Source organism: Monodon monoceros, unplaced genomic scaffold (genome assembly GCF_005190385.1).
Source record: "Monodon monoceros isolate NGI ecotype Baffin Bay Population unplaced genomic scaffold, NGI_Narwhal_1 Super_Scaffold_6, whole genome shotgun sequence".
NCBI classification, from domain to species: domain Eukaryota; kingdom Metazoa; phylum Chordata; class Mammalia; order Artiodactyla; family Monodontidae; genus Monodon; species Monodon monoceros.
The window spans coordinates 6,590,791-6,605,822 of NW_021703783.1; the positions used below are offsets into that span (position 1 = coordinate 6,590,791).

Sequence of the window (15,032 nt, forward strand, 5' to 3'; positions counted from 1 at the left end):
ACAACCAGTGAAAAAACAACCTCCCCCCAACCAAAATAAAGCAAAAACAAATAACTTTCTCTTTAATGGTGAAAACTTGTGAAGCACTTGAAAACAAGTCCCTTCTGTAAGTATCCTCTTATTTCCTTTGTCACAAAATATTTGAGTTCAGGGCAAAAGAGAAATTCTTCCACCCAGAAATGTCTTGGAGACTGTATCCTCAGCCTTTATTTCATGAATCTGCTTGTAACACATTAATCTGTACCACAGATTGGCTTTCTTATACCATTTACTCTGTGTACATGGTTAGAATATTGGTAATTTACCCTTTTAAGGGATTTTTTTTTCCTGTTAAACCTATGAGTGCATTTTAACATAAAAGCCATTAATTGAATTTTTGTGCCTGGATTTAGCTCCTTTAATCAATAAGCTAAACTTTCCCTGACATCAATAACTAAATCTGTACCCATTTCTTTCTGTAGAAATGAATAAATGAAGAAATGGAGAAATAAAGAACAAATATAAGAAATAATTAATTAGAGTTACTTCCTTTTGTTTAGTAATAGATAAAATACACAATATGCTTTAAAGAAGCATTGATACATTTTCATCATTTATTCCTTTCCAGACTCTGAAGAAGTATAAATCATTCTAGTTTCAAAATTATTTTTTAGACTTTAGTAAAATAAAACACAACTCAAATGAACCATTTCTTAGGTTCAGATGTCCTCTACAGCAAATATACAGTCATCACAAACAAAATGTCCGGGATTCAAAGCAATTTTGTGGCCAAAATTCTTAGACTTCTTTGTAGCTGGCTTGTCTAAACTACGTGTCAGGGATAAATTGTTACTTTGTCTTTCTAGTCTTCCAGCTTTACTTAGTTCTGGCCCCTATCAGCCATAAAACCTTGTGCTTTATAAAAGTCTAAGAATTTGAACAGATTATGGAATTCGTAGTTTTAACTTGACAGGCACAGAGATGGTATTTCCATAATTTTTTTCCTGGAAATCTTCTGAAAGTATCAAGTAAATCAAAAAATAAAATTACAAACTCTATTTCTAGAAAAACAAGGAGAGAGCTAAAATCTAGGCCCCAAAATAAGTATTAATAGAAGAGCTTCCAAAAAGCTACAGAAATATAGTAAGAGAGTTTACAAAAGGAAGCAAAGTGCACATACGGCAGATAGCAAACAAAAATATAATTTTGTAAAGAGGGGTCCACCTTAAGTTGCAGATTTATGCTATTTGCGATTTCTATTATAGGCGGCTTAATAGAATCCTAAATAATTCAGAATGTGTTATCGTAAGCGAGGTACTCTAGTAATAAAACCTAAATTTTGGATGTGGTTGAATGGAATTCATGGGCAGAATATACTAATGACTCAGATATTGTAGGCTGGAGCACTAATAAGTCATGTTATCCATGGTAAGATATTTGGACAAATGTCACCTTGAAAAGAAAACCATGTGCTTACTAAACCCGAAAACTTTGAGAACATACTGGGAAAAGTGTAAAAAAAGAAAAGTATACTTTTATAAAGGTATAAAAAAAGAGAAATATCAGAATGTTGACATGGCATGAATCCTCCTTGCCACTTTTAACACTAAAGAGAGAGGTAAGCTCAGTCTAGAAGAAGCTAGACTGCAAGAAGAAATGGAAGGATAAATACTAATTTCGTGAGGGAGTGGCCAATAAATTAAGAGGAAGGGCCTGGTCACAGGATAGATCAAAGTACGTAATTTATTCTTTGTTGTTACTTTCACATGGCATTGGATTAAAGCAAACAGACTACTAAGTTTGGAGAGAATTTTTTGCTGACTTTGAGGGCAGCCGACATTGGCTAATGATTACTCAACCCTAAAAGCAAAATCCAAGGGTCCCTAAATCAGTATCAGCAGAGAGTGGGTTGTGAAAGCTGTGCAGCCCCTGGACAGGTAAACTCTCCAAACTGAACTTAGAATTGACTATGAGAAAGACGCACTAGGAAGTACTGCCCTGAGAAGAGCACCTGGGCTCATGAAGGACAGCACGCAGAGAGCAGCTTCTCAGAGGGCAGAACCTGGTCTATCTAACTGGCTCACCAACAAATTTCGTCACTTGCAGGGCAACTCATTATCCTTGTCCAGTAGCATTTGATAAATTACTGCAGAAGAACAACTCTAGGTGTTTCTTGGTGACCACAGCACCACCCAAACAGCCTTAAACTTCTTACCTATTTGACTTACTTTAAATGAGAAAAAAAATTTTTTTTCTTTAGCCACTCAGGTGGTATTTCTTGTAGTTGCAGCTGAACTTCATACTAATTAAATAAAATAAATTAATAGGAAAATAGACAACCCTTTCTAAATTTAGAAGGAAATTATCAGACATACAAACATGCTTACACATTCCCAAACACATGCAAAGGCCCCATAAAGGTCATAGAGTGAAATATGTTTTCAGTTGTAGCATATTACACGACAATAAATATTATGTCATATATAATTATGACAACATAATAACGCATAATATGACTAAGTTAAGGTCAAATACATCTCCCATTTCAAAAAAGTAACTCTATCAGAGTCCTTTTCAACATAAATCCCAATTCTATTATGAGTACAAGTGATGCACCTGGAACAAAATTATTTGTAAAGGCTGAAAGTAAGAGAATAGAAAATAAAGCAACAGGTGAGATATTAACATCAGACAAATTTGATTCAGAACAAAAATTTTGGGGGAATTTCCTGGCCGTCCAGTAGTTAGGACTCCTCGCTTTCACTGTCGAGGGCGCAGGTTCAATCCCTGGTCGGAGAACTAAGATCCCACAAGCTGTGTGGCATAGCCAGAAAAAAAGAAATGTTCAACCATAAAAGATGGAAACCTTATAATACTAAAAAGAGCAATTCACAGTGACCACATAACAGTCATAGGAAGTTCTGTGTCCCAGATTCACAGAGCATCAATTCATCAATTATACGATATAGCTACTGGTACACTCAGTGGAAAACCTATAACCTCAAATGGTTATATTAATAAACAGGAAAGAATCAAAGTTAATTAAGCATCCAACTTGAGAAGTTAAGTCTCATATCGGGATCCCCAGCCCAGGGATCCTGCACCAGGAAGACAAGCGCAGGGGTCCTGCACCCCCAGAACGTTTGGCTTTGAAGGCCAGCAGGGCTTACTTTTGGGAGAGCTGAGGGTTGTGGGAAATAGAGACTCCACTCATAAAGGACACACACAAAATCTCACCCTCTCCGGGACACAGGGCAGAAGCAGTAATTTGAAAGGAGCCTGGGTCAGATCCACCTGCTGATCTTGGAGAGCCCCCCAGAGAGGCAGGAGGTGACTGGAGTTCACCCTGAGAACGTAGACACTGGCAGCAGTCGTTTTGGGGAGCTCATTCTACCACAAGGATACTGGTGTTAGAAAAAGTCATTTTTGGAATCCTCTCTTTAGCTTATTAGCACCAGGACTCAGACCCACTCACCAGCCTGTCAGCACCAGTACTGTGAGACCAACCAATTTATCAGGCAGCAACACCCCTCCCCCACTACTGCCCCTACCAGCAGGCAGGCTTCCTTGAGACATCCTGAGCCCACAGCTACCCTGGAACATGGCCCTGCCCACCAGAGGGCTCAGGACCCAGCCCCACATGACAGTGGGCCAGCACTAGCACAGGGACCACTAGGGCCCTGCAGCCAGAGCCCCTGGGACCCGGCTCCACCCACCAGAGGGCTGGTGCTGGCCCTGGGACAAGCCTTATCCCCCAGTGGACAGACCCCAGCCCTAGGACCACCGTAGCCCCACAACCTGCCTTGTCAGGACACAGCCCACCCACCAGGAGGCCAGTACCAGCACCTCTGGGACCTGGCCCTGTCCATCAGCAGGCCAACACCAGCTCTGGGATTCCTGGGCCCTATAGCTGGGACCCCAGGACCGGTCTGCCTTCCAGTGGCTGGCATTAGCTCCAGGACATGGCTTCATGCATCAGTAGGTGGGCACCAGCCCCAGGATCCCTTGGACATTGGTCCCACTGACAAGCAGGTGGACACCAACTCTGAGACATGTTGGACCTCTCAGCCATCTGCCCCAGGAACCAGCTCCACTCACCAGCAGGCCAACACTAGCTTTGGGACACCCCGGAACCCACAGCCAGCCATGTCAGGAAAAAGCTCCACCCACCAGCAGTATGACACTAGATCTGAGAACCCTGGCTCTGCAATCACCCATTGTAGAACCTGGCTCAACCCACAGTGAAACAGCACTAGTCCTGGGACACCCCTGGTCTCTGCAGCCAGTTACCCCATGCCAAACACATCAGAAGGACTTGTGCAGTCAACATGGGGGGCACCCCTAGAGCATATAGCTCTGGTGACCAGAGGGGAGCATGCTGCTGAAAGCATAGGACATTTCCCACAAAAGGCCATTTCTCTAAGTTTGGGAAATGTAACCAATCTACCAGATATGTAGAACTGAAAACAGCAAGTTAGGCAAAATAAGGCAACAGAGGAACATATTGCAAACAAAGGAACAAGATAAAACCCCAGAATAAGAACTAAGTGAAGTGCAGATAGGCAATCTACCTGATATCAAACGCAATGGTGAAAAGCTGAAAGCATTTCCTCTAAGATCAGGAACAAAGGCAAGGATGCTCACTCTTGCCATTTTTATTCAACATAGTATCTGAAGTTCTAGGAACAGCAATCAGACAAGAGAAAGAAATAGAAGGAATCTAAACTGGAAAGGAAGAAGTAATACTGTCACTGTTTGCAGATGACATGATACTGTATATAGAAAGTCCTAAAGACGCCACCAAAAATCTACTAGAACTCATCAACAAATTCAGTAAAGTTGCAGGATACAAAATTAATATACAGAAATCTGTTGCATTTCTATGCACTAACAATGAACTATCAGAAAGAGAAATTAAGGAAACAATCCCATTTACCATCACATAAAAAAGAATAAAATAACTAGGAATAAACCTACCTAAGGAAGCAAAAGACCTGTACTCAGAAAACTATGACACTAATGAAAGAAACTGAAGATGACTCAGACAGGTGGAAAGATATACTATGTTTCTGGACTGGAAGAATCAATATGGTTAAAATGACCATACTACCCAAAGCAATCTACAAATTTAATGCAATCCCTATCAAATTACCAATGGCATTTTTTTCACACAACTAAACAATAAATTTAAAATTTGTATGGAAACACAGAAGACCCCAAATAGCCAACGACAACCTTGAGAAAGAAGAACAGAGCTGGAGAAATCAGGATCCTTGACTTCAGACTATACTACAAAGCTACAATCACCAAAAGAGTATGGTACTGGCACGAAAACAGACACATAGATCAATAGAACAGGATAGACAGCCCAGAAATAAATCCATGCACCTATGATCATCTAATCTATGACTAAGGAGTCAAGAATATACAATGGAGAAAAGACAGTCTCTTCAATAAGTGGTGCTGGGAAAACTGGACAGCTACATGTAAAAGAATAACATTGGAATGCAACTTCTTAACACGTTGATTGAAAGTCTTACCTGAGCAGGTAACTTTGGCTTCATCATAGTGATCACAACTAAATCCACCCCATTGCCAATTCTTGCAGTCCCAAAGAGAAGTTTCATTTCCATTACAGCTGCTTAAAAACAGCCATGTGTTTGTTGCCTTAATTTTGGAATAAACTTGATAGGATGTTTTGAGTGCAGATCCACATCCCAGCTGTGTGCAAACCACATCAGCTTCTTTCAGTCCCCAGCCTCTGTCACACACTTTCCCTATCAATTTCTGAATTTCCACCTCCACTGTCCCAGCACAGTGGCTGCCTCCACCTTTAAGTCTCAGTTCCAGATCTGATCCATCTGCAAAAGAAACATAAACTTAGGCCATAGATACATACGGAGGTTAGCTTCCAAAGGGTATTTTTAAGATCTTGTTCCTTCCCAGATACTGAGACACTGGAAATTCTGGCTTACCCGTCTCCTGGCTTTTTGAAGAGTCAGTATAAACCATGAATTTGGTTAGAAATGGGATTACAGTTTCAGAACTTAATAAAAATTGTCAGTGACTAAAAAATACGAGCAAATCAGATATAAAGAAAAGACTTATATCATTTTGTCTTTTGGAGCTCCAGGTAGATTTAGAATTTGAAGTGTGGTCCCTAACAGCAGTCGGAAAAATTATTATAGAAAATAGAGTCAGACAACCCACCAAACTAGTCACATAAAGAATGTGTTAAAGATTCCTCACAACTGTAAAAGAATTCCCAACAAGGAAATTATTAGATATTTCTCTCTCACACATCTCACACCTATTCCTACTCCTAAAGAACACAGGTCCTTCCTCCTCTGTTTTTCTTTTTGTTTTGTTTTGTTTTAACTTACCAGAACATGTCACACCAGCATCTTCATTATGATTGCAATAATGCTTTCCCCATTCTTGGTGTTTACATTGCCAGAGAGCAGACTCATGTCCATGGCAGGAAACACTGTCAAGCCAAATGTGTCCAATTCCTTCACTGGCGTTGACTCGACCAATGGCAGTGATGGCAGTTGGACATCCCAGTTGCTTACATGCCACAGCGGCATCGTTACTATCCCAGCCATCATCACACACTGTCCCCCATTCTCCTTGGAATTTCACTTCTAATCTTCCTGAACATTCAGTAACTCCATCTACCAGTCTCAGGCTCAGGTCTGCTCCCTCTGTAAGAGGGAAACAAAACAAGTCAGTGATAAAGAAACAAGAATGAAGGCACTCTAAACAGCTGTACCTGAGATGAGTCAAGGGGGGAGATATAAGGAGAGATAGAGAAGACAGTGATATATTACCACTGAAAATCGTTAAAGATGGAAGGAGGAGTGGGTCAGACAAGAAGACAGGACTTCCTTCGGATTGGAAGTTTGGGACTAGCAGGTGCAAACTACTATATATAGAACGGATAAACAACAAGGTCCTATTGTATAGCACAGAGAACTATATTCAATATCTTGTAATAAACCATAATGGAAAAGATCAATCAATCAATCAATCAATAAAAATTAAAAAAACAAAAAAGAAGACACGGCTTTTCACTATGGAGAGCATGCATTATAGGAAGAGTTCCTAACAGGAGGCCCAGGGACTGAAATTTATCTAGAGATTCGCTTGTTTGATCACCACAGATTTTTTGTTGGAATTGTTTGTTTTTTTCCCTTTTAAATATATGTTTGCAGGTGTCTAGGTGGGACCTACACACTCCTGTTTGCCTCAATACTCAATACTCACTTTTGCCTCTGACTTCATTGTCTACCCAGACTACCTGGTTTGTATTACATGCCTGACCCCTTTCTGACCACTTCTGTAGTTTAAACGCAAAGCAAAGAGAAAAGGGACCTCACCATTACTACTTTCAACTTCCCCCAATCAATACTCCTCAAAGAACAGAACTTGATTCTAAGTAATATCCTATAATAAATAAATTGCTATTTTCCTCAGGCAGTTTTGGTTCTTGTTGTCACAATGCTGTTTATTGTGATTACTCAGCATGTATAAAACACACTGAGAAGAAACGTGCTGATTGGGGACCTAGAAAGATTTTGATGGGTAAAGGGAAACAGAAGGTACATACTGTGTTTTTTCTACGCCAAATCCCTTTCACTTTCTTCAGCTAACAGAATCCATCTTTTCTGTAGGAATCCCATTCTTTGTGGTTTAGACTATAGATGGTCACATTCTTCAACAAGAAAAAGGCCAATCTGGGAATTCCCTGGCTGTCCAGTGGTTAGGACTCCGTGCTTTCACTGCTGTGACCGGGCTTCGATCCCTGGTCGGGGAGCTAAGATCCCGCAAGCCGTGCAGTGCTTGGATGGAGCCAACTGTACCTCCTGGATTTCCCACTTTTCTGAGTCAGTATTGTCTCATTTTAAAGTTAGTTTGAATTGAATTTCCTTCATTTGAAAAAAAAATACCTGGTGAATACAGGGACATTTTTACCCTAGTTATAGTTTCCTAAATATTCCCTGGGGTTCAAGACTTACTAGGTCTTCAAACTCGGCACTCAAGTGAAGAAAGGAGAGTGACAGTCTTGTACACGCAAAGCCATGTCCCTGTCCCGTAATCAAGCGTGAAACATGAAAGTTTCCAGACAGACACAGTGCCTGCTCATAACATAGCACTAGCATAAATGAGGTTTTAATAGGAAACCAATTTTTTTAATCATTTGATTCTGTGAATTTAAGAAAAGGTGGGTTTAAGAAAGGGTGGGTCAAAATGGCTAAAGCGGAGACTTTTGTAGGTAGAGGGTGATAAAGGGGGTGCTCCAAAACATACAGAAAGCAAAATTTTTACCTGTTTTTAACAGTTAACTTTTCTTTTTCTTTCGTTTTTTTTTGGAGGGATGGGGGGAGTGGACTATTCTCTAAACACTTCCTTCTACCCTCTTGACTTGGATCTCAATTTCACTGCCATCATTCCCCCCTAACCTACTTATCCTAAGGTAAAAATTCCACAGGTATCAGAACTGCATCCTGAAATGAGGTAATAATAAGGCAATAAAAGAAGCAGACTTCATTATGTTTTTAGGAGTTCAGCCTTTAGAGACTTTTGTCCCCTTTTTTTGTCCTCTCATGGAGAACAGAAAAAGCACAGGCCAGTCCTTACCTAAGCAAATCACTCCAGCATCCTCAGCATGATCGCAGTTATGCTTTCCCCATCCTTCATGTTTGCAGTTCCAGAGAGCTGACTCAGTTCCATTGCATACAAGGTCATCAAACCAGATTGGTCCAGAACCTTCTCCAAAATTAGCTGAACCAGAGAAACTGACAGCACTTCCACATTCAAGTTGTTTACAAACCACAGAAGCATGATCTATGTTGAAGTTATCGTCACACACAGTGCCCCACTGTCCTTGGAATTTGACCTCTATTCTTCCTGAGCACCGGTTTCCTCCATTCATCAGCCTCATCTCCAAATCAGATCCATCTAGAGTGGAGAAAAGACCAGAATTCAGAAGTAATATTTATTCAGAAGTGATTTTAGAAAATAATATTCCTCTAGTCACTTGAGATTTGATCCTATCCTTAAAAATGATGCTTCATTTTGGATGCTGCCCCTGTTCACACTTTGGAGAATTTTAATCTTTTGAAAACCAACCAACGATTAATCTGTAAAAAAATCTTTTACAGATTAAACTTTACTTTGTGTTTTGTTTCCTTCCATTACTGAGGCATAATAAACACTTCTATGTAGAAATAGATACGTTTGCCTCAAAGTATTTATTTAAAAAGCTTGAAAAAATAAAACTTGTTCATACTACAAAGAAGCAAAAATTAAAAACCAGTCATTTGTTGGACAGTTAAAATTTTTATTTTAATCTTTTTTTATGACCATCAGTTTAGAGCATGCATGATTGCTTGAAGTTGAATTTGAAATTAGAAAACAGGAAAAAGCAAAAAACAAATGCATAAGCATGCATGATAGTTTGCAAAAGTGGTATACAAAAACATTAGACATTAGGACTTCTCTAGTAGCGCAGTGGTTAAGAATCTGCCTGCCAATGCAGGCGACACAGGTTTGAGCTCTGGTCCTGGAAGATTCCACATGCTGAGGAGCAATTAAGCCCGTGAGCCACAACTACTGAAGCTGCGTGCCACAGCTACTGAAGCCCACGTGCCTAGACCCCATGCTCCACAGCAAGAGAAGCCACAGCAATGAGAAGCCCGCACACTGCAACAAAGAGTAGCCCCTGCTCGCCCCAAGTAGTGAAAAGCCCATGCACAGCAATGAAGACCAAATGCAGCCAAAAATAAATAAACAAATTTTAAAAAAAACATTAAAAATTGGGGGAAAAAAGTTAATCAAGATAATTTATTTCTTACCAATTTTTTTCTGAATCAAAGCTTTCTTTTCCCTCCCCCGAAGCACCTGCTACCATTTTTAGCAAAGAATGGCTTTTTCATAAGGAAAATTCTCTCTATACGCTATCCTTAGATTTTCTATGATGACTAAAATACCTGAGAAAAAGAGACTGGGGATGAAATTTTGGGACACCTAAAAACCAGAAACTGTTGGTGGTTGAATAAAATGCTTAGAAGTTCTTTTTTGAAACAGCAATTCAATTTTAAAAGCACTGAACTCCAGACAAGAACCTCCACTCAACAAGATTTTGTATCATGAATAATAATAATAGCTTACAATTAAAATGTGCATATGCTGTTCCAAATGTATTACATATGCTACCTTCAGTCTTCACAAAAACATTAAGCATTATGTGTCATTACCACTATCTCTACTTCACAGATAAGCAAACTGAGGTTAAATAATTGACACAGGATCAAACACCCAGAAAACAGTAGAGACAATGTAAAAAAACTCAAACAAACAAAAAGCAATCTAGCACCAGAGTCTATCCTCTTTACTATTATGCATGTGATAATAATAGAATTTCCCAATAATAGAATTTCCCAAGTAGATGCTCTGAGGATTGAGCATTGACCAGGGTAGAGAATCTCAGAAATACAGGCTCTGAAACCTCAGAAATATGAATTCAGAAACCTCATGAAACTCATGAGTCCCTGAGTGGCTACACATCCCTTTCTATTATTACGCACCAGTTGGAGGTTTAGGTGTATAAACTTCAAAATCCAAGTTTGATTAATGTCATCCTTATATAAAGGATCCTTATGTAAAAGTATGAAAACCAGAACACGAGTTAAAAGTACTACACTGATGTCTTAGCTTAAACAGTCAACTCTATAGACAGCAATAATTATAGTAAGAGCCTGGCAAGATTTATTATCATTTTTAACTTTGCTGTAGATGTTACAATTGTTATTTCTTATCTTTCCCTGCAAAATGATTAACAATAAAAGACAAGAAGAAGAGAAGAAGAAGGGGGAAGAGGAGAAGAATGGAGGAAGAGAAGGAAGAAGAAAGAGAAATGAGTTGTCTAGGTAATGAGAAGCAGTGAGCCACGAGGAAACTAATGTTAATTTTTAACACCTATTACCTACCAGTGTACCAGCAGCTTTACGTGTATTATATCATTGGGTGCTCAGAAACTGAAGTTTAGAAAGATTTAGCAACTTGCTCAAAATAATAGCATTAATGAGCAGCTGAGCAATTTTCTAGATACTAGCCTGTGTTGCTCCCATTATACCACCATGCCTGGATAGAGATTAGTCCTTTCTAAAATCAATCCTACGGGGGAGATGATCTCTCCTAGAAAGGCTGGGTGGTGATAAAGTTGCATAAAGGTCAACGACATGAGCAAAGAGAAATTGGAAGCCCAGGAATCTGAACTGGGTCAGAAACATGACCTTGGTCTGGGCTATTGTAAGGACAAGTGAGATGAAACTTATAAAATGTTTTATAAATTAAAACTAAAACTACCTTGTAATAGTAAATGAATAGCATTGTACAGTGGAAGAAGCAATTCTACTTTGCAAAACATCCTTCCTCCAACAAAAAAGGATTAGTGCTAAGAATATTTATTTCCTGATAGAGTAAGTTGATTATCAATTAATGGGCAAAAGGGTCATGATTTATGGGCCAATGCATGAAAGCTGCATTTTATGGGGAAAGGGGACAAGGAATTAACTTAGATATTATGATATTTTTATGTAGAAGTAGAAAGTTATAGTAGGATTACTTAATATGAAATTGAAGCTAGTCACTTCCTCATTGATTGTAGTATTCAGAATCTCTTTTGATTTTTTTTTAAAATATGGGCTTTGTCATGTGTTTTCTGGTCTTTTAGCAATGGATTGGGTAATTTTATACGCGGACTAGATTACTTACAGAAAACTGGCTCCTTTTAATTTTTAACCCATAGATTTTTTTTCACAAAGCATTTCATGTTAAGGCTTGACTTATGCAAGTCTTACCTGAGCAGGTGATTCCAACATCCTGTTGGTGAGTACAGTTATGCTTTCCCCACCCATCATGTTTGCAGTCCCAGAGAGCTGATTCATTCCCTCGACAAGAAACATGATCCATCCAAATGCGTCCAGAGCCTGCACTGGAATTAGCCCATCCAGTGGCTTTGATAACAGTTGGACATCCCAGCTGCCTACAAACAACGGAGACTGCGGCCAAGTCCCAGCCATTATTACACACAGTTCCCCACTCCTCCTGGACTTTCACCTCCACTCTCCCAGAACACTTGTTTTCACCAGCTGTTAGCCTCAGCTCCTTGTCTGTTCCTCCTGTAACAATAGGTAAGGGCAGCAATCGGTCAAGATCCAAAGAGCAAGTAGAAAATTATTATTCTTTAGATTACTTATTTATTTTTCAAAGCCAGATTCGAGAAATATTTCTGGACCTATCCATGGTACAACAGGAGAATGTTATTTCATTCAGTATCTCAGGCTTCAAATTAAGCAGTGACATAAACCCAGTAAATCTGGGTAATCCAATACTGTACGATATCTTTATTTAATGGCTGACATTCTTTATAACGTCAATTTATATATTCTCATGGATAGTTTACTATAAAAAAATATATTACAAAATTTTATAGGGATAAGCTATGTAAGTTTCTCCAGACTCCTAAGATCTGTAGAAAGAAGGATGAGGGTGAGGATGAAAAGGCCAGTTGTAAGGAACTTAGTGCCTATTTCACACATATATGGAAAATACCATGAATTTTTCAAATGCTAGTTAAAATCTAACTGAAACTTATTGACTCAAATGGAAATTGAAATGGAGATATTTTCCTATTATCTTCTACTTTGAAACCATGAAGCATGTTTTTAGATGTTATTTAGCCTTCAGGAGAATTATTTGCTTTTTAGTGACTCTTGCCACGGTGGGCTAAGGTTGCAAGTAAATTTGACAGTGTACTCACCAAGAGAACTGGTGACCAAACAGGCACTGAGAACTGAGACCACAGCAATAGTGAAGGGACTTAAGCGGGCAGAACATCTCCTAAATTCTGTGAAAAGACGAAAGAGAGCAAAAGTAGAGTCTTCCCAAAAAGAGGCTTTGGAGGAGACAGATGGTTTCAGAGGTTTGAGGTTAACAAAGCAGGTCAAACCAAGACAGAATATCCTTCCCCCTAAATGGCAAGGCAGGCAGGAAAAATTCGTACCCAGGATCATACAGCCTCAGTGAAGTAGCTTTGAAAACGTTCATGTTTATAGGCAATCTAGGGGTGAGGAATTAGAAGATAGTTGGGGATGGAAAAAGCATTGCAAGATTGAGCCTTAAAACCTGGAAAACTGAAAAGGCATTGATGAAACTTAGAAGCGGGCAGTTCTCCCTTCAGGCACAGAGCAATATTCAACCACGGATACCCTTATCTCCAAGCCTACCGGATCCACATTATTAGATGGCAAGTTCCATGAGGGAATGAATTATATCTATCATGTTCACCAGTTTCACCAGTACCTGGCACAGTGCTGCTAAATAGTAGTTGAACAATAAATACATTGGAGGAAAAAGTGACAAAGATCATATTTGAAAACCCCACTATTGGGCCTTATCTCCAAAAATAGCATAAAATGCTCTATCACTCAATTCTCCTTCTTACGCTCACCCAACAGTAATTTAAAAGTAAAAATGCTATGATAGTCACTTCTCTGTGATAACTCACTGAACTGTGCATTTATGACCTATGCTTTCATGTGGTATGTTATACCTCAGTCTAAAAGCTTGAAAAAAAAAAGAGTAAGAATGCTAAATAAGTTTAATGCATCCACATAGGTTACAAAGTAGATTTCAACACTCAGGCGTGTTATTCTAAATGTCCTCTAGGGAATCAACTTTCAATCAATACGCATTCCTCCTTGTTCTATTTTTCTAACAACTGTTAGCTTCAAACTCAATACAGTTCAGTTAATTTTAGTTCCTTACTTAATTGCACCTCAGCAGTTTTACAGACTTAATGCCAAATCTAATCCTTATCTCACATCTTCAATTTCGAATCTATGGGAGATAAAACGTACTGCCTTATAGGCTTATTGCCCTTTTCCTATAACTTACCCTCCTGATGCCCATCACTATTAAATCAGATCCACTGACTTCCAGAATATTGCTATACTCCATTAAAGGGTAAATAGAACAAATGAGAAGCTTTTACCAGTAGATCCAGAGTTTTCATGTAGCACCATTCTGAGTTTGTCCATTCCAAAGTTTTATGATACTTAAGTCTTCTTGTATTATTCCCTAGGAATGGTCTCCTAAAGAAGAGGACCACTAAGAATTCTAAAAATCATTTCACATCCACAAAAAAACAGGAAGACTTCATAATGGAGGTGGAGTCAACCAGAAAAGGGAAGTAATTAAAAGAGGGAGGTTCTCTTTCGTGCTCATGTTTTCTTCCATTTGGGACATGAAACAACCAAAGAAAACTGAGAAACATTCACTACAGATTTATAAAAATTAAAGGGGAAATATTGACTCATATACTGTTGTTATTGAATTGAATATTTTAAATGTCTGCACTTTGTTTTGGACTAATATATTAGAAGCATAAAATAGCTATTGTTTTGTAGTTAAATTATGTCAAAAAATTAAAGTAAAATAGGCAAAATATAATTAAATCACTAAAGCTTGATTGTTATAACAACTTTTAATATTATTTGCATAATCAAATGTGTCTAATGAATAATTTTGTGCAGATTACCTGTAGACAGCACTTGCATTTCTTTTCTTTCCTTTTTCAAAATTTTTATTGGAGTATAGTTGACTTACAATGTTGTGTTAGTTTCAGGTGTACAGCAAAGTGAATAAGTTATAAATATGCATATGTCCACTCTTTTTTAGAGTCTTTTCCTGTATAGGTCATTATGGAGTATTGAGAAAAGTTCCCTGTGCTCTACAGTAGGTCCTTATTTGTTATCTATTTTTTATATAGCAGTGTGTATATGTCAATCCCAATCTCCCAGTTTGTCCTTCTGCCTCGCCCCACCCCCACTTTCCCCCCTGGTAACCATAAGTTTGTTTTCTACATCTGTGACTCTATTCTGTTTTGTAAATAAGTTCATTTGTAACATTTTTTTAGATTCCACAAATAAGCGATATCATATGATATTTGTCTTCCTCTATCTGACTTACTTCACTCAGTATGACAA

General features: G+C 38.7%; 1 protein-coding gene across 2 annotated transcripts in view; it reads right to left on the reverse strand.

The window, feature by feature from the left end:
• The window catches only part of CD163 (CD163 molecule), a 34,688-nt gene extending 20,519 nt beyond the window's left edge, over positions 1–14,169 (reverse strand). For both annotated transcript variants that reach the window (XM_029205561.1, XM_029205559.1), the window contains exons 1-6: positions 14,039–14,169; positions 12,806–12,892; positions 11,844–12,164; positions 8,620–8,940; positions 6,363–6,683; positions 5,520–5,840 (exon numbers count right to left, since the gene is read on the reverse strand). In XM_029205561.1, coding sequence (XP_029061394.1) covers positions 5,520–5,840; positions 6,363–6,683; positions 8,620–8,940; positions 11,844–12,164; positions 12,806–12,892; positions 14,039–14,084 — 1,417 coding nt within the window. In that variant the 5' untranslated portion in view covers positions 14,085–14,169. The remainder of the gene's footprint in view (positions 1–5,519; positions 5,841–6,362; positions 6,684–8,619; positions 8,941–11,843; positions 12,165–12,805; positions 12,893–14,038) is intronic.
• Between the last annotated feature and the right edge of the window lie 863 nt (positions 14,170–15,032).